Below are 26,387 nucleotides of genomic sequence, written 5' to 3' on the forward strand. Positions count from 1 at the left end.
TATATGTATATATAAATATATATAAATACATTACCACAGAATAAAAGCAAATATCTCAGATATTTTTTTATCCATCTGGCGAATGTTTAGAACAATAATATGCATTGTTATATGACATATTATCTCAAGACGTAAAGCCTTTTGAATAATGTAAGTCGCATTTCTCTGATGATAAGATACTTGTTGCGTGCACATATCTGACTATACTTTTCTGTATTTTGATCCTTGAAATACAGAATTTTATAGAATTGTACAACTTTGCTAGACTGTGAACTGAAAGTTTTGAAATTTCAAACTTTAACACAGAAGAGAACTTTCATATATCGTGCACCTTCAGCAAAACGTTAATCGATAACTACTGTACAGGGTCGGTTTTAGAAATTGTTAAACTTATTTTTAATGTAACAAAGAAAAATTTTACCTTTGTCAAAAGATTTCTTTTGTCCAAAAAATGAATAAATTTATCTTATCAAATATTCAATAGATATTTATAAATCTATAATTGTTTCAAATATATGCTATATTTTTATAAAGATAAATTAATTAAAACTATATTTTAATATTTTTTAACAACGTGCAGCATAAACATGTGCAACAACTTTGCTTGATGTACAACAACTACTCTAAATATTCTCAAATTTTCTATGTCAAAAAAAATTTTGCAGTTTGTGAAGCATTTCGAATGAATATCTGAATTTATATGCGGCCCTTTACCAATGTTGCTGACACATCGCAGGTTTTTAGCTCACAAGAGGGGAAATAAATACCCCTATAATTCAGTTTCTCCAGGCTAAACAAGTAGTTAGAAGCGTCACGCGCATTCTTGTTACGAACACGTGCATTATTTATTAACGACTACGGTATTCACTTAGGGGAGTAAGGGAAGTAAGACTGTGAAGAGTGTGAAGTTTCTGCATATGTTACAGTTCGTAAGTTTCTGAGGGTATGATCACATTGTAGATATGATAAAAGGGGAAGTTAATTCCGCCGTAACTGCTGATATGGTTACCTCGACGCATTCGGGACATGAAGGTGCTTATATTCTTTTGCTATAGTCTTAATATTCTAATATAGTGATATAATGATCCTAACATAGTGAAATAGTTTTTAAATAAATAGCAATTTTAATATGTTTTCTACTAGCTGCTTATACAAGAGTTACATGCAAAAAGTAAAAAGTAAAACAATGTGCAAAAATAATTTCAAGTAGATATATTATAAATGTGTATAGATAAAAAGACGAGTAATATGATGTAAATAGAAAAAATTGATATATTTTAATCTTAGCAGAATATTAACTGATGTACGTTATTTAAAAAAAACCTTTATTAATCATATGTTTAACGTTTATTTAGAAACAGATTACAATTGGGTTATTACATTAAATCGATTTTTTCTGAGCTTACTTGGAATTTGGCCGGAACCTTACAAAACTCCACGAAGCAAATTGATGATGAATATACGAGTGATTATTGTATTAAATATAATTATTTGGAGTTGCATCATTCCAACCTTTCATTCTCTCATCAGAATATGGGGCAATATTACGTCAATGATCGATAATCTGCAAACTAGTTTACCATTTTTAATAGCAATAATGAAACTTGTTCTCTTGTGGCAGAAGAAGGAAGGTACTAGGTATATATATAAACTTGAGTGTCACAGTGTCCTACCTCTAAAGCGAAAGAAAAGAAATGTGCATTAAAAAAGCAATTTTATTCACATTTCTCTCATAAAGAATTTTAACAAGACGACCAATTTAATTATTCTCAATTTTCGTAATTACGTTAAACACATTAAGTTGTCACATTTTGTCCATTTTAACTTGAAATTTAATTAATACAGAAAGATAATATTTTTTTTATAAGAATATTTTATACATGTATAATAATCAATTTTAAACAAAATTTATAGATCTTTAACATTAAATATTTGGATATTTGAGTCTTTCGCGGTGTCTATATGTATATACACACACATTTAATTTGACTTTCGGATTCGAACCGCGTGAATTATTTATTTAATATCCTCAGTCCTATTACTTGTATCCGAGCGTGATGGTGGCTTCTCTTCATATACATGTGTTGCGCACATGGATTATAGATTATACACATTGTATATGGGACCTACAGTTTAATGCCGATTCCGAACGGCTATAATTTTTTAGAGAAGCGTTCTTGGCAAGACATACTCTCGGTGGTTTACCATTGCCTTCCGAGAAGAAAACGAGCGAATATAATTTTGGCTCTGCTGGGAATCAAACCCGGGACTTCGGTTCAATAGACCAATGCGCTGTCTACTAGGCCACACTCGTTCTATTTGATATAGTATCTGATAAAAAAAAATGTTCACGAAATATCAGAATCAAATAAAAAATTCACGCGGCTCGGACTCGGAAACCAAACTTAATTAAATATTTTGTTGCACTGTTTTCGTTCATATGTTTATCATTTTAATTATAATTCTTTTCTATTACATTTTCTAAAAAAATTTATTACTTTTTTTATTTTATTGATCATTCTCACAACATACAATTAATAATATAATTCTAATGTACTTCATTTTTAATAGTTCTTGTACCAATTTTACAAATGATTAAAAAGGACTGGATAAAATTAAAGTCAGAAAAAGAAATAATCGTTATGATAAGACATGCGCGGACAACACGTCTAATCATGATTTGGGGATATTTTGTCATGTTTATCTCGTATATTTTGGGTGTAATTCTTCCTTCCTTTAATATATCAATGAGATACTTGACAAATATTACTGATCCAGGCAAAGTACTGCCATTGCAAACATATTACATATACAATGTAAGTAACAGCCCATTTTACGAGACAACTTTCATCCTACAAGGTTTTAGTATAATGATATCCGCATCTGTGTACACCGTCACGGACTCCTTCATGGGTTATCTGGTCTTCCATATTTGTGGTCAACTTGAAAACTTCAGGACACGTATTCTTAATCTGGATAAATTTAGTGACTTTGAGGAAGCACTATCTTCTAGCGTGCAGGATCATATACGTCTTATCAGGTTCAGTACACTGATGAAACAAAAAAAAGTTTACAAATAAATCAAATAAATTTTACAGAAATTATAAAGTATTTTCTAAAGCATTAAATTCTTCTTCGTTTACTCTACAATCCATCAAGTCTTGTTAAAACAAGAGGAAAATAATTTGTTAATCATTAGCGAAAGATTTTTTTAGTAATAATTTATTATAATATATATGCATATATATATATATATATGTATATATGTATGTATAATAATTTTAATAAACTCAAAATGTAATGATCATAACTGACACAATGCAAATTATATAATTTTTTAAATTTTAGGTACATAATATTGCATAAGTTTTATTTATATGTTTCATAAAATATCAAAGTTGCTATTTATTATAATTAGAAAAGAAATTTTGTTTTACTTTTTATTTATATTAAAAAATATAGAAAAAAGTCAGTAAAAGAAAATCATAATCATATTATACCGTACTAACTTTTGCTTACAGATCTATTAAAATCATCGACAACACATTTAACTTGATGCTGCTTGGTCTGCTGATTAATTTTGGCATACTTTTTGCTCTGTTTGGATTTTTATTTATCACAGCAAGTATATTTTCTAACTTGTATTTATACATTTCTTTATTTGTGCAATTAGAATGCCAAAATTTACAATTAAAACTGTAATATCCATATTCTTATCTATCTTATTCTTCAAATAATATATCTATTATTCCATTAAAATTATTTAATGTATTATGCTTATAAATTAGATCTATTTCAAATTACACAACATAATTTGTACGTATTCATGTCACTTTAAAGAATTACGAATGTTACTACATATGTAAAAAGCGTAATTATAATAACAATTGATTATAGATACTTTATTACTTCTCAACAACTTATTTTTAAAATATTTTTTTTCTCAAAAGAAATAGAAACAATACAATCTAATTCTTAATAATTTAAACTACTCTTATTAAACCTGATTATGTTAACCATTTATTTATATTTATCTGCTTAAATACAACAATTTCTTAAAAATGTTTAATTACATTTAGTCATTTTTACTGCGCAGATAACGACACAAGGTCGCAATCTCTCCATTGGTCGACTCATTTACATTCTGACGGCTTTCATTAATATATTCACTCATATGTGTCTTTATTGTGTGATAGGCGAATTTTTAGTTATTCAAGTAAGTATTAATATTTTAAAATATTAGATATATTTTTTATGACTTATCGTTAGTATACATAACATGAGTAGGGGAGACCGGGGCAAACTTGACACTAGGCTTTTTGCTAATTTAAATCTATCGTAGAAACTTGCCTTTTTTACTGTAAATGCGTCTTTATGTGCCAGTATTATCAACGGAATTTGGTGACATTCTGAGTTATGATGTAATTTTTAGCGCGACATAAGCGTTTTTGATGGTGTAAAGTAATTTTTCTGATCTCTCGAAAATTTCGACTCTTTTATCAAGCTTTACTCTTGTGAATCTACCGGTAAGTGATTTTGATGGGAAATTCGATGCTCTATACGAATCCGATAATAGTTTTTACATATTTTCAAAATTTTTATATTTTTGGTGTGACAAAAGTGAAAAATGACGTTCGGGGCAAAGTCGACATCACGCAGTTTTATCGGCTCCCAATAACAAGCAATGCTTGTTATGCAGCTATATGGCCCATGATAAATGTGTGCGCACGTCTAATCGCGAATTTACTTGCATAAATTGTTTTTCAGACATGAGTTTAGATGAAAATAATTGGATGTTCAACAGTTTTTGTTCTCATTATTTCCAATTATTGTTTTACTTAATTCCGAATTTTTGTACTTTCTAAATACACGATAAACAATGTATGTTTAGTTTCAGACAATAAAAAATAAGTTCCAGATCAAATTGTGTCGATCAGGCAAAGTGTCGAGTTTTCCCCGGCATTTTTTAATTTGAAAATTTGTCTTCGCGTCACTTTTCCTTTCCTGGGGGCAAAACTAAGCGACGTACAGCAAAACTTCCTTAAGCAATTTTGTACTTGAAGGGACACTTTTTAAATGTGTACCATTAAATTTGCTTGAAAATTTTAATTAATTGTTGAAAATTGCCTTTGAAAAAATCGTGTCGAGTTTCCTCCGGTCTTCCTTATATTAAATAATATTCATGTATGTTATTTATTTAAATATTTAATAAATGTAATACTAAATTTCTATCTTAATGTACTTGTTTTTTCGAATACTGTTTATCAAGTGTGATGGGATTTACGAGGCTACTTATCACTATAAGTGGTATAATCTAAAGCCGAGGCAGGCCAGAAATCTGTTGATTATAATGATGCTGGCCAATAAACCACTGCACCTTACTGCAGGAAAACTCTTTCCTATGACGATGGCTACATTTTGCAATGTAAGATGTATTATAAATTAACTTAATCATTTGCACAATACAAATAAAATTCTCTCTAATAGCATTTTACAAAGATACATTGTAGAACAAAGTAGACATTAAATATTTTTTACTAACATTTAAAATTAGAAATTACTAAACATATATTTAAAAAAATTAATTAAATTAATTGGAAATTTAAATTAATATTCTCAATAACAGTATAATTACTGATTGATACGCGAACAGTGAGAAAATTTAATATTATGTGAACTAATGAAACACATCCACCTAATTATTTTTATTATTTTATTATATTTTAGCTGTTAAAAACATCGGGTGGTTACATATCGGTTTTACTGGCACATCGTAATTAAACTGTAGACATTTAATTGTATAAAACAAATCCCCAATAATTTTAAAAATAAAAACAAGTTACATAGTATAATTTTAACTAACAAGTTTATTATTATATGTCTGCTATTTGTAAAGTACGACGGACTTTACGAGGCCGCACGCGAGTATAAATGGTGCAACTTGGAGCCAAAAAAGACAAAAAAACCTATTAATGATGCAAGTTTTAATAGATCGCTGCATCTTACTGTGGAAAAACTGTTCCCTGTGACGATATCTGTAGACACGTATTGATAAATTGTATCTTATTGCACGTTTACATCTAACTGTTCATCTAAGATCAAGCTATATAACTTCGCTGGAGCATCATGAAAGGAGAACTGTTTAAAAGTTATCAATTTCATAAAGGACTTCATTCCTTTCTCGTAGCTTCAGTGAAATGAGACAATAGATAAATACGATGCAGCAGGATTGGTTTTAGAAATTTCCAGTCATAAACATTCTAATATCGTAAAAATTTTCTTATTTTCTTTAAAGTTCTACCTAACATTCTACATAAGAAAGCAATAATCTAAATAAACTTGTTAAAACGGTAATTACAAATTTAATAAATTTTTAAAAATCTGCATCTTTTTTATAATATTTTTATATCTATATTTTTTAAAAGTAGATTTAAGTTTTAATTAGCAAAAATGTGTATAATTTAATTGTATTTTCAAGCCTACTGCGTGAAAATTTTTAAGTTTGTTATATATTTCATATGCGGCCCTGTGCCTATAGTATCTGTATTTTCCATTCGCATTCGAGCTGCTTATTTCTTATTACGCAAAGGGTATATTTATGGAGGGTGCGTGAGCTTGTTGAATGGTTGAGTTAAACCCTGCAGTTTTACCATTTCAATAATCTATAAGCACAAACGTATGTTGTGATGTCTATGGTTGCGTCGTGTGAAAAACAGACGTCTCTCTGTAGCCGTCAACATGAATATTTCGGGATATACATATATGGACGTAATTTGTATATTTATATATATGTTTTGAAAAATTTTTTACCGGAAATTTTAAAACGATAAAATAGTTGGAAGTATATTTACAATATAAATTATTTCTTAAATTTGATTTTTGTAATAATTAATTTCCATTTAATTGTATTTTTTTGTAAATAAATTGTTTCATTACTTATTGCAAAGATGTGCGTATCGATTATACAGTTATAGACTGTGTACACGTAAATATGTAAATTATAAAAATTACAATATTTTATTCACTTAACGTTACAAATATCGGTAATAACACACGATTGCTCATGAAGTAAATAAAGATATGATAAGTTCTAGTATCTTAATATCATTCTTAATTCAATATTATTTAATTTCGATCTCTGTACTAATGATCTTGTCAGCGATAACAATTGAATGGCACACTAATGCTATTCACAGCTGTGTACATTTGTTGATACGCGCGTAGGTATATAAATTGTACCATACGCATTACCATTTGCTTCGCAAAATTTGCCAGGCACAGTGTGAAAGCAGATCTACGAAATGAAGCAGTTAGCGTGTATCCTCATCGCATTGGCGATCGTAGGTAAGTCACACATCGGAAACTTGTGTCGATAACAATTTGTGTGACAATTTAAAACAAGTTCTATATAATTAAATTTTGTTTTTAATACTTAATTTATCTTATAAATAATATCTTATAAAAGCATTATACATTATATTTCAATTTTTAATATTGCATGTATAAAACTATAAATTGCATATAAAATACATAATTGTGTAATTGCATTACTGTACAATATGCTTCACCATATTTCTATTGTACTTTTTTATCGATTTTATTATTTTTTATCGCATCTTTTTATTATTCCTATTGTACTTATACATTTATTAGCTCTACCCTATTGGTTTTAAATTTTATATAAAAATAGAAACAAAAATTATTGTACTTTCTCTTATGTCATAAAACATATAAAATTGAATATAGATATATTAATAAATATACAATTCGCAAGAATTTCTTTTTTAGATAAGTAACATGATAATCAAATGCAAATAATTCTGATTGATAATGAGGGTAATAACGTTTTGATACGCACTTACAATTAGTTTTACTATACGTTTACAGGTGCTTATGGCGATGAACCAGACAAGTTAGTAAATGGAATACCCGCGAATATAGAAGACTATCCGCATTGTGTCTCCATAAGGGTCGACAACACCCACTTTTGCGGCGGTAGCATAATTGACAAACAGCACATTCTAACTGCCGGGCATTGCGTAGCGCCTCTAATTCAGGACTCCCGTCTAAGGAAATCTGTGACCGTTGTTACTGGCACAACCTACCTCAATGAAGGTGGACAGAGTCATAAGGTGGAAAAACTGTGGTATCACGATGATTATAATCCTCGCGCCAGTAGAGGCAATTATGACATCGGTTTGATAAAGGTACAATCTTAAAATAAAGTAAGCAACCTTGAAATCAAAAAATACATATACATGTTATAATATATTAGCTTATAACGCATTTGTGATATGCATGTTTAGTATACTTTCCGATATATTAGTGACAAAAGTAATGATATACAGACGTCAAATAAATGAAGCACGCTTTAATAATTCTTCCTGTTTGGTTCATTAGTATAAATTACTTTTAGTTAGCTTCGCCCATTGAGTTTGGTCCAACACAACAGCCAATTAAGCTCCCAACGAAGATTATAGAAAAGGATGATGACGTCACGATTGCAGCCTGGGGTTCTAGAGGCTTCAGAAAACCTGTACATAACAACTTGCAGAAGTTGAACGCGAAAGCAATGCTTCCGGATACGTGCCAGGCTTATCACAAATTCTTAATGAACATTCACAAGGACGAGTTCTGTACCCTCATCACTTATGGAACTGGATTGTGCAATGTATGTAGCATGATAATATTTTATGTCATAGTTATATCTAGCTGTAATAGCATTCTCAAAGTAGAATTTTTATATCCCTCATTTTTCTTCTTATCATCTTAATAATTTATAACAATAATAACGCTAAATTATTGGAGAATTCTGCCATCTTAAATAATGATTTTTTATTCAGCATAACGCGTAAGATATTGTCAAACTCATATAAGGAACAGTACAATAATGGTCTCCATTTTTCTGTTGCAGGGTGACAGCGGTAGCGGACTGATTCGAAACAGCGACAGAACAATTATCGGTCTGGTGTCTGGTGGAAGACCGTGCGCCAGGGGTTATCCAGATGTATACACCAATGTTTATTCCTATCTTTCTTGGATCGAAGGAAAAATGAACTACTAACATTCTTCTTCATATATCCTATTCTTAATATATTTAATAAAGATCATTGAGCAAATATATCTTTTATTATATGTATATATTATTATTAAAGTACATTATTTGTGTAGCTCTTACTAAATTCTCAATATTATATGCGCGTGCAAAAAACAGCTGATACTTGAGTTTCTTTTTTACATGTTTATTTCGACAAAATAATAAATTATTAATTTATTATCAAGTTATTTGGTTAAATCTTTAATATCAATTAAATTTTGTTTTAATTAAATAATTAAATATAACCATTTATTAGAAGAAACAGAGTGGGCATCTTTCAGAGTTACTTCACTAATCAAATATGGGACAAAAATCGCTGTCCACGGATGTATATGTTAACACATGGCTATAAAACGGACACCTGTTTCGTACTTTAAGTTTTGTTTTCGAAGTTGAATGACACTTTAGTGATAAATCAATAATACGGCATAACAAGATCAGTTTAAAAATTTTCAAAACAAACATAATTAATGAATGAAAGAAATCGTATTTTTTCTTCCAAACAAATTGATTCTATATATAAGAAACAAACAAATTTTAAGAAAATAATATAGTTGGACATATGCAATATAAATTATTTCTTAAATTTGATTTTTTTTAAATAATTTAATTTCAATTATATTTTTTAGCAAATAAATCGTCTTATTACTTTTATTGCAAATATGTGTATTATATAGGTAATTACATTGTGTATACATAAATGTGTAAATCTTTCAGTCCGTTTTTTTACATATATTTTTCTAATAGATTTTTATAATATTTATCTTGCAAGTATCTTGCAAGTATATCATAAATTATAATTAATACCATTAATATATTATTAATATCTTAATTTGTGTATTTAACACTGATGACTGTTCTTCACTCAAATTCCAAAAATTAAATACTTCTATTCTATTTATCATTCATTTGTTTAGATGGTGACTCAAGGTTGAGATCTGTTAGTGACGACAGTGTCTCGTTTAACTTTCATTATGACGGTATCTGATGTCAATACATTTGTATACACATGTCTTTATTACGCTGTAAGACAAATTTTGATCGCACAAGTACGTTATTTCCTTGGTTAACTTACACATAAAATATAAATTATATAGTGCTAATGAAGATACTTGGTCTATTTAATACATGTATAGTCTAATACTCTAATATAATTTTGCATATGACTACTGTTGGTCAAGTGTTAAGTAACATTTTTTACAATAAATAAAAATATTTAAAGTAAAAATTTGAAATAAATTCAAATAAATAAAATATTCTTTTACACAAATAAAATGCATAAATTAGTAGCTAAAACGTGAAAAATATTATTAATTTTTAGATTATAATTCCAGGAATTGAAATTATTTAATCGCTAAACTGTGCATTGTATAAATTAATAATATATGTATATATAAAGCACATCAAACGTAGTTAATTAATTAAGTCATTAATTAAGTTAATTTTTCATACATTTTTTATAATATATTATATTTTTAGTTGTTAAGGACATGGTGATTATATATCGGTTTTGCTGGACATGGAGAAAAACAGAAATCTATAAAAATCAGATAAAAATCTAATTTTACTCATATCAAGAAGTAATTTATTTATATTTATATAATCCAGATTTAAATCTAAATATGATAAAGTTTATTATTATATGATACATGCATGTCTTATTTACTTGTGAAAAATTTGTCAAATACATGATGTACAATGTTGCTGCATTATTGTGATTTAAACCATACATTTCTTTCAATGCTATAGAGAGATTTCATCAAAGTAAAACCAATAATATTTTATTACTGTTAAAATATGTTATTATTAGATGTATGATAACTCGGATTATTTTTATAAAAATATGTAACATTTTATTCGCTTAACTTACAAATATCACTCATAATGCACGATTGCTCATGAATTGAATAAAGATATGAACATTTTAATATCGTTCTTAATTCAATACCGCATAACTGCGATTTCCACGATAATCTCGTTATAATGCAATAAAAATGGAATAATTAATATTATTCACAGCTGTGTACATATTTCGATACGTATATAAATTGTGCCATACGCATTGGCCAATACTGTGTTTCCCAAAGTTTGCGAGACACGGTGTAAAAGCAGACCTACGCAATGAAACAAATATCGTGTATCCTGATCGCACTGGCGACCATCGTGGGTAAGTAAAATATCAAAAACTTGATAACGTATTGTATGGCAATTTAATAAGCTCTATATAATTAAATTTGATTTTTTAACATTATAATTAATTTACCTTGTAAAAGCATTATACATTATATTTCATTTTCATATATAAAAACTATATAAATTATATAATTGCATAATTGCATACTGTACAACATGCTTAATCGTCACCATATTCTCATTGCATTTATCATATTGTGTTGTATATATTAAAATACTTTTGAAAAAAATTATTAATACATTGTGTGTGTATGAGAGGTGTTCGAAACTACTTTATTATACATTTGCAGCTGTTTATGGCGATGAACCAGAACAGTTAGTGAATGGAATACCAGCAAACATAGAGGACTATCCGCATTCCGTCTCCATAAGGGTCAACAACAACCACATTTGCGGCGGTAGCATAATTGATAAACAATACATTCTAACTGCCGCGCATTGCGTGGTGCCTCTAATTCGCGATTCCAAAAAAATGCAATCTACGACCGTTGTTGCTGGCTCGGCCTACCTTAATTCAGGTGGAAAGGCTTATAAAGTGCAAAGACTCTGGATCCATGAAAATTATAATCCCAACAGCCCTTCGGGTAGAGCCCCTTATGACATCGGTTTGATAAAGGTACAATTTTACAATATACTATTATATTATAATAAAAATAATACGTACTTTTTTAATCACACTTCTACAGTCCAGTTTATTAATATAAAATATTTTTAGCTGACTTCACCCATTCAATTTGGACCAAAAGTACGGCAAATTGGGCTTCCAAGAAGGAATATAGCAGAGAATGACGGCGTTACGATTGCAGCATGGGGTGCTATGGGCCTCGGAAAACCCATACATAAAAACTTGCAGAAATTATACGCAAACGCCATGCTTCCGCAAGAATGCCAGCAATATCATGGAAACTCTATGCTCATTCATAACAACGAGTTCTGTACCCTCATCAGCTACGGAACTGGATTGTGCACTGTACGTAACATTACATTACATCTAACAGAATGCTTGAACGCATATCTGATTTTATTGTGTGTTGCACGTTTTTTATATTTATAATATTTTCCGTCTGTATACATAATACATTTTGCAATAACTCTTGTTCAATCACAACGCTATATACCGAACATTATTTGCATTACAATATTACATTCCTCGTATCTTGTATAGGATAATATTTGACATCATAATTAATTCATATTTAAAATAACATTAATTCTCAAAGTAGGATTCTTATATAATTATTTCTTTCTTTATCATCTTAACTGTTTATAGAAATAATAACGCTAAATTACCGGAGTTCTGCGGTCTTAAATAAATTGCCAATTTTGGATTTAACGTAACATGAAAGATATTATCAATCTCATTCATATAAGGGATACTAATCTTCATTTACAACAATAAATAATCTCCTTTTTTTTGTTATAGGGTGACAGCGGTAGCGGACTGCTTCGAAATAGCGACAGAACCATTGTCGGTCTGGTGTCTGGTGTAAGACCGTGCGCCATTGGTTATCCCGATGTATACACTAATGTCTACACCTTCCTTCCTTGGATCCAACAAAAAATGAGGCTCTAGTAACATCTTTTTTTATGTATTACGTATTCTTAATATTTAATAAAGATCATTGAGCAAATTTATAGTCATCATTTACATAAATCAATCATTTACATAAATCTAAATGTATAGTAGAAATCTTTTATTATATGTTATTATTAATGTACATATTGGTTTAGCTTACTAATGTGCGCGTGCAAAAAAATAGCTGAAAAATTATTTGAGTTCTTTTTTCATGCTTAATTTGACAGAATAATAAGTTATTAATTTATCAAGTTATTTAATTAATTGTTTAGTATCAACTAAATTATGTTAATTAATAAAAAAATTATTGAATTTAATATGCAAATTAATATAAAAGTTATTACGTAATACCAAAAGAAATCAAAAGTAATATGTTTGTTAATGATATCTAAAAATATTTGACGTACAGATTATTTAATTTTTTAATATCTTTTTGAAGTCATAGATTTATATAATCTCGACCATACCCCATTATGCCCCGCGGTCCCGTTATGCCCCGGGTTTCACTATTTATTTTTCAGATATTTTAATATCGTTGAAAGTACATTCACTTTATTACAACTCGGTTTACTACATTACTATTATTTGGTACGTTATTTTTTCTATAAGCATTTTTATTAGTCGCGGTAAGTTACAAAAAGAAAATCAGCTGCTTGTCTTGAATATACATAATAACGAATTAGCATGTAAAGATGTGAGTCTAACGTCAAAATTCTTTAAAGTTGCAAATACAAAAATCTCGGCTGTTTTATTCTTCTAAAACTTATATTAATTATTAAAAATATAAATAACGTTTACCACATTTTGCATCTAGAATATTTAATCCATGTGATATTCCAAACTATTATTATAAAAATAGATGTTATTGTTCTAAATAGTACATTAATATATCTTTAACGCCAAACGAAAAACGATGCGACAAAAGAATTTATTTCTTTTTTGATATTATGATAACTGTGTTATTTATTGCACTACTCTGTATGTATAAAACATTTGTTATTCTCGTAAATAACGATGTACAAAAATGTTAAAATGTTACCACTATTATGTCGTACTACATAAATCGAATCGAATACATTGTTGCCCCTTTTCCGCTTATTGATTCTCTCGCTTGACTCGCTTCGTGCTGCGAAAGTCAAACGCACGCATTAAGTATTATTCACTAATTCCGCTAATGTGTTTCGACACAGTGCATCAAGATTCATAAGTGTTTTAGTCTTATATTTCGCTCATTCAGAGGTAAACGTGTCATAGTGCATCGTAATCACTTACCCTTACTGGATAAGAAAAACCGTAGAACTGTGATATTACTTTTCTCTATCTAAATACTTCATCCCGCGAGCGAACAGGCATCCATAACATTATTAATCCGTGAGTTGCATGTGGTTATTATGAGTTCTATGTTACAAAGTTATCTGTATAGTAATGTTAACCACGTTTCCTTCAATCAGCAGATACACTCGCGTAATTTTAACTACAAAGATAATTGATGAAAGATACAAGCCATCGAATAACTGTTTCGCTTACATCCGCGCGCGACAACGCAACTGTCAAGTGTCAGTCCTGTCACTGTCGCGTTACCATAGGATACTGTACATACACAGGATACTATAGACACCGCGCGCATGGGTAGTCGGAGGGTTTTCGTGGTGGTGGGAGACGGTAGCACACCCCCATACGTAGAATGCGCATGTCTCGTCGTTGCCTGGACAGAAGAGAGGGATGATACGACAGGACAGCATTAAAGTCCAAGCGAGAAATTTGCTGCAAAAACTGTCGATAATTTTACGACGTACATTTCAGATGAACTCTATAAACTTGGGGTATAAAGAGAACAGGGACGCACGATAATTTCCTGAATTTAAAGAAGACCAGAAAAACTCAAAAGATTATTGAGCTTCAGCTAAGCTTATAATAAAGTCAGTTATAGAAAGTCACTTATAACAATAATTAAAAGTTCTGAAGATTGTTGTAATTAAAATAATTTTTCATTTAATATCTAAATAAATTTGTGTTACTCTGTTTGTTATAATAATAAATCAATTTGCATCATATACTTGATAAATTATGTAGTACCGATTCTCTATGTTATTAGATTTCTCTACTGTTATTATAATCACATAAATGTAAGCAACATTTACAGTTGCGGCCCTATCATCTGTCACAGCCTGTTAGTCGTTTCAGCCTACTCCATTATGAAACTATAGCATCTGGTAGTTGTAGCTGAAGTGTGAATCGACATTTGTAACATTCAGGGTTCTCTACACTCCGTAGAACGATCGCAAAGTTTGCAAACTTATATACGGAAGAAATTGCCACTCTTAAGATATATTCCTCTTCCGGAAAAACATTGCAACATATATTAGTCTCAACATGGATGTCATTGAGTTTGATAAAAACGCAGGTGCTTAGAATAATTATATTAAAAATAAATCGTAACTTATGCTTGTAAATATTAAAATTACTAGAAAGACTATCGACATTCTACATATTCTCTTAATTTAATAACTATCTACATATAAAAACTTATGTCAAAATACAATAATATATTTACAAAATCGATAAAAAAAATTTTTCAGAATATTATTGACAAAAGAGTTGATTGAAAAATAAGGTGAATCTGACTATAATAAAAAATTTTTTAATGACAAAATTTACAATAATTATTTGAAATTGTCACATTAATATTGCCGTTTAAATAATAATTATTTATATTTAATAAGTTTTACAAAATAATTTTAAAAGACTTAATTTAATAACGATTGTGTATAATTGAACTTTACTATACAATGTTTACTGTCAAATATTATAATTGCTATCATGCGTCACAACTAATGTACTACCAATAAAAATTAATCTTATTTGTCCAGATTTCGAATGGGCAACTCGACTAAATCGCATCATGTTGAACTCAATTGGAATTTGGCCGAGGGCTCACAAAAATGCCTACGATAAGTTCTTGTCGAACGTACGCGCAACATTCACCTTTATCGTTCTTGTTTTTATTGGCGCGATTCCATTAATACATTCCTTAGTGAGAACTTGGGGTGACCTGATGTCAATGATAGACAATCTACAATTCACTTTACCATTAATAACGACCATAATAAAAATCGTCGTCATATGGTGGAAGAAAACAGGTAGGACACATAAAGTGACGAATTTTATACATAAAACTCATTACATTAAATCTTCTTTTAAGTGCTTAAATTTTGAATTATCGCAATAATATACTCATATCATAGTTTAAAATTGTAATATTACTCTTAAAGGAACACTGTGTGCAAGAAATTATTAATTTAAAAAACAGCTGTGTGTGTGTGTGTGTGTGTGTGTGTGAGAGAGAGAGAGAGAGAGAGAGAGAGAGAGAGAGAGAGAGAGAGAGAACTTAATGAGAACTGCCTACACATTTAATATATTAGATTAATTTTATATTTTTTCTGTTTTTCTGTGACTTTTTTACTTTTAATTTCATACATCGTCCAATATACCACGATTTTTCATTTTAAAGATCTTTCAATGGTCATAAATATGATTGCTGAGGATTGGATAAAAATCAAAACCGGTAAAGAACGGTGCATTATGATAAAGCAGGCCCAAAACGCCCGAATTCTCTCAATAATTGGTTACTGCTGTATGTTCGTGGGAGCTGGTACACTCGCGATTCTACCTTGCTTTGGAAAGTCTGTGAGATATATAACAAATATCACTGATCCAGATAAAATCTTACCTTTACAAACCCACTATATCTACGATAAAAATCAAAGTCCGTATTTTGAGTTCACATTCGCCGTACAGACTCTCATACTCTTTATGTGTATTGCGTCATATGGCGGTGTGGATAACTTGTTCGAATTACTGATATTTCATTTGTGTGGGCAACTGGAGAATCTTAAAGAAAAGCTGATTAATATAAAACAATTTAAGAACTATAATGAAGGCGTGACCTTCGTTGTAAAGGAGCACATACGGCTAATCAAGTTCCGTAGAAATTTCAATATCCCAACATTTGAAATTACCAAATAAATATCTTTCGACATTTATATATTTCTTAAATAATTATTATTACGTAAAATATTTCTCACAAAAAAATTAAATATTAAAAATGTACTGCTTAAAAAGTCTACAATTACACGACCAAAATTCGGAATAAATGTAAATTATTTTTAAAAATCGTGTAATCGTACACAGATATCACTAATAGATAAAATTCTTTTTAAAGGTGTTTTCGTATTATCGAAAATACATTCACTTTACTATTACTCGGACTACTAATCTATTTCGCCATATTGTTCTGTTTGTACGGATTTTTAATCGTCGCAGTAAGTTTTCAAAAACTTCTTAATTCTTCTATTTTAAATAAAATAGAAACGAAAAATAAAACTTAAGTAAAAAATATATATTAATATGGCTAGAAAAAGATTTTTATATAAAATAAATGTACTTTTTTAGAAATCGTATTAAAAAATCAATGTTATTTGTTTTTTGCAGTAACATATATAGTAATTAATAATATAGGAATTTTGTGTAATACTGCTTAACTAATTTTTTAGATACTTACAGAAGGAAAAAAAATGTCAATGATGCGTTTTATATACCTCATAGCTGTAGTGATAAATCTTTGTGGGCACATGTGTCTGTTTTGTGCGGTGGGTGAGATTTTGGTAGCAAAAGTAAGTATAAGTATACTAGGAACACATAGTATATAAACATAGAAAAGTATTTTATATAATGTCACCTATAAAGTGCGAAGCTATGTACCATGCAGCTTATGAGCACGAATGGTACAAACTGAAGCCAAAAAAAGCAAAGATTTTGCTTCTAATAATGATTCGAACTAACAAGCCTCTTTATATTACGGCTGGGAAAATGTTTCCTATAACAATGTCGACGTTTTGTAACGTGAGTGATCTATCTATTTTATCATACCAATTAATGGTTATTATACTAAATGTTTTATCTTTTTAATTTCTTTTTAATAAGACATTAATTCTAAAAATATCTTATTATTAAAGAAATAATTAATTCATTATAATAAAAAAATGATCATAAATTGCAATGAATTATAAATTACACTGACATAAGTTTATATTTTTCTTGTAGTAATAATAACATATAGCGTTCGTATTGTGTCTATTCTTATATTGACAATATAACGTCTTAATATTTATCGTATGTGTTTTATGCATTACAGTTGATAAAAACATCAGCCGGTTACATATCGTTTCTATTCGCTATGCAAGGTTAAAAAAATCAATCATTTTCATCTTTATATTTAACCAACAACAAAAAAGATGTAAGAAAAATAACAACATTATTTTAAACATATGTACATATATTTAACATAATATTATTGTAAGAGTATTCGGAATTAAAATTTATTTCAATTTATGGTGTATTCGGAATGCCTGAGTATAAAACTATACAGGGTATACTTTATACTACATTTATATTTAGTAATCTCAATAACAACACAAACTTATGCACATGCAAACCATATATCGATTTCGACTCGAGAACAATTAGACAAAGCATCTGCGACTAATATAAATGTCGTTCCGTGGGAAGGATTAGCGAAATCTAAGCGGACATAGGTATAAGCGGATCCATGGTTTTCCTGGGGGTATCCATCAAGTGTTTCCTTAAACTAGCGGCATATTAAGTTAACATGACATTCCTAGTTGACAGTGTCACATTTACTTACGTATGTTTCTATGGCTTTGTCCATTCCACCACCAAAAGTAGCTACAAGCTATTGCTTCCATTTTAATTATCCCTGGATGAGCATTATTGTGTAACATCTGTAGTACTGATTCTTTAGCATTTAGCACATTCTGGTATTGCAACACGCGATCCGGATCCCCATAAAACACAACCCTTGTGCGCAGATAACTTTGTTTGACGTATTATAAAAAAAAAGGTGCGAAACAATCTTCTTGTCATGCCGTCGAAAAATCTTGAAGCAATCATCGACGTACTCTGGATAGATGATGTACTGGATCGACTCGTGTATATTTTTCTATGTCGTTGTGTTTAATAGTATGTTCTACATTGATTTCAATTTTTATTTCTCCTAAAGGTGAAATACTGAATTCCGGCGTTTCCATGGGCAATCGACTTAATGCATTTACGTTTACCTTTCTTCCTTACCGATATTCGAATCTATATGTGTAAGGTGCTAAGGTTTTTATGATAAAATATGCGCAGAGTGTGCGTGTTATTACTATATTCGGGAGCGCTGTTACGACTATAGGAATCAGTTTAATCATATTTCTAACTTTCTTCGGAACATCATTGAGATATATGACAAATATTACGGATCCGGTTAAGATCTTGCCTTTATAGAAGGCGACTACTAGCTTCTATGATAAATTAAAATCCGTACTACGAGTTCACGTTCGCCGCGCAAGTCGTTCTGCTCGTAATGGCTGCTATACATCTTATAGCGGTGTAGACGCGTTGTACTCTGAATTCCCAGTATTTTTAAAATTGTGTTATAAGATCATTTTTATATACGCACAAAAGTTACAAAATAAATAAATATATATGTTAATAAAAATATTTAAAAAATATTTACACATACACATTCATACGTATTTTATATTTTCTTAACAATAACAACATTACTTTATACATTTTATAATATATGAAAGTGTCATTTGACATGTATATTTTACAAATGTTATATATTTTTTATAAATTTTAGTTAATAAAAACATCGGGCGGATATATATCAGTTCTATTCGGCAGACAACGTTCATAAAATTAGAAAATTTAATTTCAGAACTGTCTATCTCTGTATTTCATATACTCTACACGTGTTATGTGTTATATGTATAATTAATAAAACATTACATATTTAAAATAAAGAAATATATAAAGATAATACGAAATAGTGGATTGAATATTAACATTATACCAGAAGTAGAGATATATTAAATTAATTTTAACGAAAATTTCTATTTATCTAATCCCTTATTTAAATAAAAATAATCTAACAATTTTGCGAATCATTCTTTGCGAAAATAGTAAATGTCTTATACATATAAATTAGTACAATAAACACATATATATCGCCAGCAATACGTTTATTTTTCACGTCAAAATGTTATGTGGTTATAAAAAAAATCCGCCAGCACAATGAAATTTATCAATTGCTTACATCAGGTCTGACGACAGAGCTAGAAATGTATAGGATAGAACGCGTTTCCTTCTTGCGCCAATTATATACATTAGAGAGATATGACAACGCATGCATTAAATATTATTCACTAATTCCGCTAATGTGTTTCGACACTGTGCATCAAGATTCATCAGTGTTTTAGTCTTATATTTCGCTCATTCAGAGGTATACGTGTCATAGTGCATCGTAATCACTTACCCTTACTAGATAAGAAAAACCGTAAAACTTTTCTCTATCTAAATACTTCATCCCGCGAGCGAACAAGCATCCGTAACATTATTAATCCGTGAGTAGCATGTGGTTAATATGAGTTCTATGTTACAAAGTTATCTGTATAGTAATGTTAACCACGTTTCCTTCAATCAGCAGATACACTCGCGTAATTTTAACTACAAAGATAATTGAAGAAAGATACAAGCCATCGAATAACTGTTTCGCTTACATCCGCGCGCGACAACGCAACTGTCAAGTGTCAGTCCTGTCACTGTCGCGTTACCATAGGATACTGTACATACACAGGATACTATAGACACCGCGCGCATGGGTAGTCGGAGGGTTTTCGTGGTGGTGGACATCCCCATACGTAGAATGCGCATGTCTCGTCGTTGCCTGGACAGAAGAGAGGGATAATACGACAGGATAGCATTAAAGTCCAAGCGAGAAATTTGCTGCAAAAAACTGTCGATAATTTTACGACGTAGGTACATTTCAGATGAACTCTATAAACTTGGGGTATAAAGAGAACAGGGACGCACGATAATTTCCTGAATTTAAAGAAGACCAGAAAAACTCAAAAGATTATTCAGCTTCAGCTAAGCTTATAATAAGATCATTGCAGTTATAGAAAGTCACTTATAACAATAATTAAAAGTTCTGAAGATTGTTGTAATTAAAATAATTTTTCATTTAATAACTAAATAAATTTGTGTTACTCTGTTTGTTATAATAATAAATCAATTTACATCATATACTTGATACATGATGTAGTACCGATTCTCTATGTTATTAGATTTCTCTACTGTTATTATAATCACATAAATGTAAGCAATATTTACAGTTGCGGCCCTATCATCTGTCATAGCCTGTTAGTCGTTTCAGCCTACTCCATTATAAAACTATAGCATCTGGTAGTTGTCGCTGAAGTGTGAATCGACATTTATAACATTCAGGATTCTCTACACTCCGTACAACGATCGCAAAGTTTGCAAACTTATATACGGAAGAAATTGCCACTCCTAAAATATATTTCTCTCGCGGAAAAACATTGCAACATATATTAGTCTCAACATGGATGTCATTGAGCCTGACAGAAACGCAGGTGCTTGGAATAATTATATTAAAAATAAATCGTAACTTATTATGTTTGTAAATATTAAAATTATTAGACAGTCTATCGACATTCTATATATTCTCTTAATTTAATAACTATCTACATATAAAAACTTATGTCAAAATACAATAATATATTTACGAAATCAATAAGAAAAATTTTTCAGAATATTATTGACAAAAGAGTTGATTGAACAACTGAAATATAAGGTCAATCTGACTATAATAAAAAAAAAATTAATGATAAAATTTACAATAAGTATCTGAAATTGTCACATTAATATTGCCGTTTAAATAATAATTATTCATTTAATTTAAGTTTTACAAAATAATTTTAAAAGGCTTAATTTAATAACGATTGTGTATAATTAAACTTTACTACAATGTTTACTGTCAAATATTATAATTGTTATCATGCGTCACAACTAATGTACTACCAATAAAAATTGATCTTATTTGTCTAGATTTCGAATGGGCAACTCGACTAAATCGCATCATGTTGAACTCAATTGGAATTTGGCCGAGGGCTCACAAAAATGCCTACGATAAGTTCTTGTCGAACGTACGCGCAACATTCACCTTTATCGTTCTTGTTTTTATTGGGGCGATTCCATTAATACATTCCTTAGTGAGAACTTGGGGTGACCTGATGTCAATGATAGACAATCTACAACTCACTTTACCATTAATAACGACCATAATAAAAATCGTCGTCATATGGTGGAAGAAAACAGGTAGGACACATAAAGTGACGAATTTTATACATAAAACTCATTACATTAAATCTTCTTTTAAGTGTTTAAATTTTGAATTATCGCAATAATATACTCATATCATAGTTTAAAATTGTAATATTACTCTTAAAGAAATACTGTGTGCAAAAAATTATTAATTTAAAAAATTACTGAGAGAGAGAGAGAAAGAACTTAATGAGAACTGCTTACACATTTAATATATTAGATTTATTTTATATGTCTTCTGTTTTTCTGTGACTTTTTTACTTTTAATTTCATACATTATCCAATATAACACGATTTTTTATTTTAAAGATCTTTTAATGGTCATAAATATGATTGCTGAGGATTGGATAAAAATCAAAACCGGTAAAGAACGGTGCATTATGATAAAGCAGGCCCAAAATGCCCGAATTCTTACAATAATTGGTTACTGCTGTATGTTTGTTGGAGTTGGTACACTCGTGATCCTACCTTGCTTTGGAAAGTCTGTGAGATATATAACAAATATCACCGATCCAGATAAGATCTTACCTTTACAAACCCACTATATCTACGATAAAAATCAAAGTCCGTATTTTGAGTTCACATTCGCCATACAGACTCTCACACTCTTTATGTGTATTGCGTCCTATGGCGGTGTGGATAACTTGTTCGAATTACTGATATTTCATTTGTGTGGGCAACTGGAGAATCTTAAAGAAAAGCTGATTAATATAAAACAATTTAAGAACTATAATGAAGGCGTGACTTTCGTTGTAAAGGAGCACATACGGCTAATCAAGTTCCGTAGAAATTTCAATATCCCAACATTTGAAATTACCAAATAAATATCTTTCGACATTTATATATTTTTTAAGACAATTATTATCACGTAAAATATTTCTCACAAAAAAATAAATATTAAAAGTTTATGACGTAAAAAGTCTACAATTACACGACCAAAGTTCGGAAGAAATGTAAATTATTATTAAAAATCGTGTAATCGTACACAGAATCACTAATAGATAAAATTCTTTTTAAAGATGTTTTCGTATTATCGAAAATACATTTACTTTACTATTACTCGGACTACTAATATATTTCGCAATATTGTTCTGTTTGTACGGATTTCTAATCGTCGCAGTAAGTTTTCAAAAACTTCTCATTCTTTTATTTGAAATAAAATTGAAACTAAAAATAAACTTGTAATAAATATGTTGTTAAGTCAAAAATATATATTGATATGACCAGAAAAAGATTTTTATATAAAATAAATGTACTTTTTTAGAAATCGTATTAAAAAATCAATGTTATTTGTTTTTTGCAGTAACATATAATTAATAATACAGGAATTTGTAATGCTGCTTAACTAATTTTTTAGATACTTACAGAAGGAAAAAAGATGTCAATGATGCGCTTTATATACCTCATATCTGTTGCGATAAATCTTTGTGGGCACATGTGTCTGTTTTGTGCGGTGGGTGAAATTTTGGTAGCAAAAGTAAGTATAAGTATACTAGGAACACATAGTATATATAAACATAAAAAAGTATTTTATATAATGTCACCTATGAAGTGCGAAGCTATATACCATGCAGCTTATGAGCACGAATGGTACAAACTGAAGCCAAAAAAAGCAAAGATTTTGCTTCTAATAATGATTCGAGCTAACAAGCCTCTTTATATTACGGCTGGGAAAATGTTTCCTATGACAATGTCGACGTTTTGTAACGTGAGTGATTTATCTTTTATCATACTAATTAATGGTTATTATACTAAATCTTATTATTAAATAAATAATTAATTCATTATAATAAAAAAGGGATCATAAATTGCAATAAATTATAAATTGTACTGACATAGGTTTATATTTTTCTTGTAGTAAGAATAACATATGGCGTTCGTATTGCGTCTATTCTTATATTGACAATTTAACGTCTTAATATTTATTATATATGTTTTATGCGTTACAGTTGATAAAAACATCAGCCGGTTACATATCGTTTCTATTCGCCATGCAAGGTTAAAAATCAATCATTTTTATCTTTATATCTAACCAACAGAAGAAAGATGTAAGAAAAATAATAACATTATTTTAAACATATGTACATATATTTAACATAATATTATTGTGAGAATATTCGGAATTAAAATTTATTTCAATTTATGGTGTATTCGAGATGCCTGAGTATAAAACTATACAGGGTATACTGTATACTACATTTATTCAGTAATCTCAAAAACAACACAAACTTGTGCACATGTAAGGCATATACCGATTCCAACTCGAGAACAATTAGACAAAGCATCTACGACTAATATAAATGTCGTTCCGTGGGAAGGACGAGCGAAATCTAAGCGGACATATAAGCGGATTCATTGGTTTTCCTGGGGGTATCCATCAAGTGTTTCCTTAAACTAGCGGCATGTTATTCCTAGTTAACATGACATTCCTAGTTGACAGTATGACATTTACTTACATATGTTTCTATGGCTTTGTCCATTCCACCACCAAAAGTAGCTACAAGTTGTCGCTTCCATTTTAATTATCTCTGGATGAGCATTATTGTGTAACATCTGTAGTACTGATTCTTTAGCATTTAGCACATTCTGGTGTTACAACACGCGATCCCCATAAAACACAACCCTTATACGCAGATAACTTTGTTTGACGTATTATTAAAAAAAAGGTGCGAAACGATCTTCTTGTCATTCCGCTGGAAAATCTTGAAGCAATCATCGACGTACTCTAGATAGATAAATGTACTGGATCGACTCGTGTACATTTTCCTATGTCCTTGTGTTTAATAGTAATAATAGTATATTCTGCATTGATTTCAATTTTTATTTCTCCTGAAGGTAAAATACTGAATTCCAGCGTTTCCATGAGCAATCGACTTAATGCATTTGCGTTTACCTGTCTTCTTCCTTACCGATATTCGAGTTTATAAGTACTTTATTTTATAACATTGCCTCACATTATTGAAATGCTAAAAATGGAACGGCAGTTAAGAGTTACTGCTGAGTAATTATTTAATATCAATTAAAAATTATTTTAATAACAATAATTAAATTTAATGTAGTTTAGTATATAAGTTATTACGTAATATCAAAAAGTAAAGAAATAAAAAATATATGTGTATTAATGATATAATATCTAAAAATATTTTACATATAGATTATTTAATTTGTCAAAATCTTTTAAAATCGCAGATATATTTTTCTAAATTTAAATCAAAATTTTAAAAATTATTGAAGCTAACAATAAGTCAAAAGCTGTCAAAAAGGTTACAAAAAGCATAAATAAATATATGGTGCGCTAGTAATATTACTTTACAACATTATATCTCATTACACGTTGCTTTGATAAAAAATAGTTTGATAAGTACATTGACAAGAAAATTATTACAAAAAATGCGGAAAATAGTTTCTTTATTAATAAAATAAAATACGCATAACAATGATACCTTTTTTACAATTTTCTAAAAACAATTATACTTACGTCTTGCTGTATTTTTTGCATTTACGATATTTTATTGCGTTCAAAATATGTATATTATAAAATATATGAAACATGGTATCAATCTCTTTCTTCTAAGTATGTAAGGATAATCAATATTGCACTCATCACCGTTCCACGTAAGACACTAACGTTATAGCCTCTGTCGAGTGTGAGAGGTACAACCTTAGAATGGCAGGTATAACCCCAGAATGCGCATGCTTCAGTGTTGCTTGAAATACAGAGAAGGGATATGAGAGAAGAATAATATTAAAATTCTAGATCCTACTTGCGTGAAAACTTTTGCAGCCATGCCTCTTGCGTGCCGCCTGTAACATCATGTATTACGCACAACTTCATAAACTTCAGATGCATGAAGATCAGGGACGGCATACTCCGATTTTCGAAACCAAAAAAAAAAGATAAGAAACGAAGAACTTTCAAATGGCCGTATTCAAAGCAAGATTATTTATACTCGCTACAAATGCTCACAATTGTCACAGTCATAGAAAAGTAATGTCATAAAAAAATTTTTAATACGACTATAGTCAAAATTGACATCTTTTCTTGTTATTACACTGAGGGAAAAATTTTGTTGAATCAACAAAACAATTTTGCTTGGCAACATACAATCTTCCGGTTTTATTAAATAAACAAAATTTTTTTTGAAAAAAATAATTATTTTTCTCAGTGTAGCTGATCCAATTTATTATGGTATTCTACGTGTGCAGTATCAATATAATAGATTAATTTACGCATTGTTGAGTTTATATCAGTTTAACTACTTTTCGACG

General features: G+C 29.6%; 5 protein-coding genes across 11 annotated transcripts; all 5 read left to right on the forward strand.

Moving 5' to 3' along the window:
* The first annotated feature begins 34 nt into the window (after window positions 1–34).
* On the forward strand, window positions 35–7,894 carry LOC139808283 (odorant receptor 4-like). 4 transcript variants are annotated; one of them, XM_071770097.1, is made up of 7 exons: window positions 35–1,032; window positions 1,356–1,631; window positions 2,572–3,040; window positions 3,522–3,621; window positions 4,097–4,216; window positions 5,270–5,425; window positions 7,276–7,894. In XM_071770097.1, the coding sequence occupies exons 1-7, from the start codon at window positions 963–965 to the stop codon at window positions 7,303–7,305; spliced, it is 1,221 nt and encodes a 406-aa protein (XP_071626198.1). In that variant the 5' UTR covers window positions 35–962; the 3' UTR covers window positions 7,306–7,894. The 4 variants fall into 4 exon arrangements, with proteins under 4 accessions (XP_071626198.1, XP_071626195.1, XP_071626196.1 ...); XM_071770094.1 differs by lacking the exon at window positions 7,276–7,894 and adding an exon at window positions 5,897–6,698; XM_071770095.1 differs by lacking the exon at window positions 7,276–7,894 and adding an exon at window positions 5,897–6,698 and having other exon boundaries at window positions 1,362–1,631.
* LOC139808309 (chymotrypsin-2-like) lies at window positions 6,838–9,662 on the forward strand. The gene is made up of 4 exons (XM_071770153.1): window positions 6,838–7,344; window positions 7,888–8,207; window positions 8,417–8,671; window positions 8,915–9,662. The coding sequence occupies exons 1-4, from the start codon at window positions 7,302–7,304 to the stop codon at window positions 9,062–9,064; spliced, it is 768 nt and encodes a 255-aa protein (XP_071626254.1). The 5' UTR covers window positions 6,838–7,301; the 3' UTR covers window positions 9,065–9,662.
* An 806-nt stretch (window positions 9,663–10,468) lies between these two features.
* LOC139808307 (chymotrypsin-2-like) lies at window positions 10,469–12,921 on the forward strand. Its single transcript, XM_071770152.1, has 4 exons — window positions 10,469–11,264; window positions 11,581–11,906; window positions 12,006–12,260; window positions 12,714–12,921. Exons 1-4 carry the CDS (start codon window positions 11,219–11,221, stop codon window positions 12,861–12,863), a joined length of 777 nt encoding a protein of 258 aa, XP_071626253.1. The 5' UTR covers window positions 10,469–11,218; the 3' UTR covers window positions 12,864–12,921.
* Window positions 12,922–15,037: 2,116 nt separating this feature from the next.
* On the forward strand, window positions 15,038–18,257 carry LOC139808300 (odorant receptor 10-like). 2 transcript variants are annotated; one of them, XM_071770139.1, is made up of 7 exons: window positions 15,038–15,270; window positions 15,737–16,006; window positions 16,378–16,846; window positions 17,089–17,188; window positions 17,420–17,539; window positions 17,613–17,768; window positions 18,061–18,257. In XM_071770139.1, exons 1-7 carry the CDS (start codon window positions 15,240–15,242, stop codon window positions 18,112–18,114), a joined length of 1,200 nt encoding a protein of 399 aa, XP_071626240.1. In that variant the 5' UTR covers window positions 15,038–15,239; the 3' UTR covers window positions 18,115–18,257. The 2 variants fall into 2 exon arrangements, with proteins under 2 accessions (XP_071626240.1, XP_071626241.1); XM_071770140.1 differs by lacking the exon at window positions 18,061–18,257 and having other exon boundaries at window positions 17,635–17,772.
* Window positions 18,258–20,567: 2,310 nt separating this feature from the next.
* On the forward strand, window positions 20,568–26,255 carry LOC139808303 (odorant receptor 10-like). Of its 3 annotated transcripts, XM_071770145.1 has the most exons (8): window positions 20,568–20,746; window positions 21,107–21,367; window positions 21,843–22,112; window positions 22,428–22,896; window positions 23,138–23,237; window positions 23,476–23,595; window positions 23,671–23,826; window positions 24,068–26,255. In XM_071770145.1, exons 2-8 carry the CDS (start codon window positions 21,337–21,339, stop codon window positions 24,119–24,121), a joined length of 1,200 nt encoding a protein of 399 aa, XP_071626246.1. In that variant the 5' UTR covers window positions 20,568–20,746; window positions 21,107–21,336; the 3' UTR covers window positions 24,122–26,255. The 3 variants fall into 3 exon arrangements, with proteins under 3 accessions (XP_071626246.1, XP_071626244.1, XP_071626247.1); XM_071770143.1 differs by having other exon boundaries at window positions 20,568–21,367; XM_071770146.1 differs by lacking the exon at window positions 24,068–26,255 and having other exon boundaries at window positions 20,568–21,367; window positions 23,645–23,779.
* Window positions 26,256–26,387: the final 132 nt, after the last annotated feature.

Source organism: Temnothorax longispinosus, chromosome 2 (genome assembly GCF_030848805.1).
Source record: "Temnothorax longispinosus isolate EJ_2023e chromosome 2, Tlon_JGU_v1, whole genome shotgun sequence".
Classification (NCBI taxonomy): domain Eukaryota; kingdom Metazoa; phylum Arthropoda; class Insecta; order Hymenoptera; family Formicidae; genus Temnothorax; species Temnothorax longispinosus.

Excerpts from the sequence above, each read along its gene's own strand:
- LOC139808283 (XM_071770094.1), top strand. The coding sequence starts at position 963 with ATGATAAAAGGGGAAGTTAATTCCGCCGTAACTGCTGATATGGTTACC. Across the intron at positions 1,033-1,355 it reads GACGCATTCGGGACATGAAG|AAACAGATTACAATTGGGTT; the intron begins GTGCTTATATTC and ends ACGTTTATTTAG. Across the intron at positions 4,217-5,269 it reads GCGAATTTTTAGTTATTCAA|TGTGATGGGATTTACGAGGC; the intron begins GTAAGTATTAAT and ends CTGTTTATCAAG.
- LOC139808309 (XM_071770153.1), top strand. The coding sequence starts at position 7,302 with ATGAAGCAGTTAGCGTGTATCCTCATCGCATTGGCGATCGTAG. Across the intron at positions 7,345-7,887 it reads CATCGCATTGGCGATCGTAG|GTGCTTATGGCGATGAACCA; the intron begins GTAAGTCACACA and ends ATACGTTTACAG. Across the intron at positions 8,672-8,914 it reads ATGGAACTGGATTGTGCAAT|GGTGACAGCGGTAGCGGACT; the intron begins GTATGTAGCATG and ends TTTCTGTTGCAG.
- LOC139808307 (XM_071770152.1), top strand. The coding sequence starts at position 11,219 with ATGAAACAAATATCGTGTATCCTGATCGCACTGGCGACCATCGTGG. Across the intron at positions 11,265-11,580 it reads CGCACTGGCGACCATCGTGG|CTGTTTATGGCGATGAACCA; the intron begins GTAAGTAAAATA and ends ATACATTTGCAG. Across the intron at positions 12,261-12,713 it reads ACGGAACTGGATTGTGCACT|GGTGACAGCGGTAGCGGACT; the intron begins GTACGTAACATT and ends TTTTTGTTATAG.
- LOC139808300 (XM_071770139.1), top strand. The coding sequence starts at position 15,240 with ATGGATGTCATTGAGTTTGATAAAAACGCAG. Across the intron at positions 15,271-15,736 it reads TGAGTTTGATAAAAACGCAG|ATTTCGAATGGGCAACTCGA; the intron begins GTGCTTAGAATA and ends TTATTTGTCCAG. Across the intron at positions 17,189-17,419 it reads ACGGATTTTTAATCGTCGCA|ATACTTACAGAAGGAAAAAA; the intron begins GTAAGTTTTCAA and ends CTAATTTTTTAG.
- LOC139808303 (XM_071770143.1), top strand. The coding sequence starts at position 21,337 with ATGGATGTCATTGAGCCTGACAGAAACGCAG. Across the intron at positions 22,113-22,427 it reads CATATGGTGGAAGAAAACAG|ATCTTTTAATGGTCATAAAT; the intron begins GTAGGACACATA and ends TTTATTTTAAAG. Across the intron at positions 23,238-23,475 it reads ACGGATTTCTAATCGTCGCA|ATACTTACAGAAGGAAAAAA; the intron begins GTAAGTTTTCAA and ends CTAATTTTTTAG.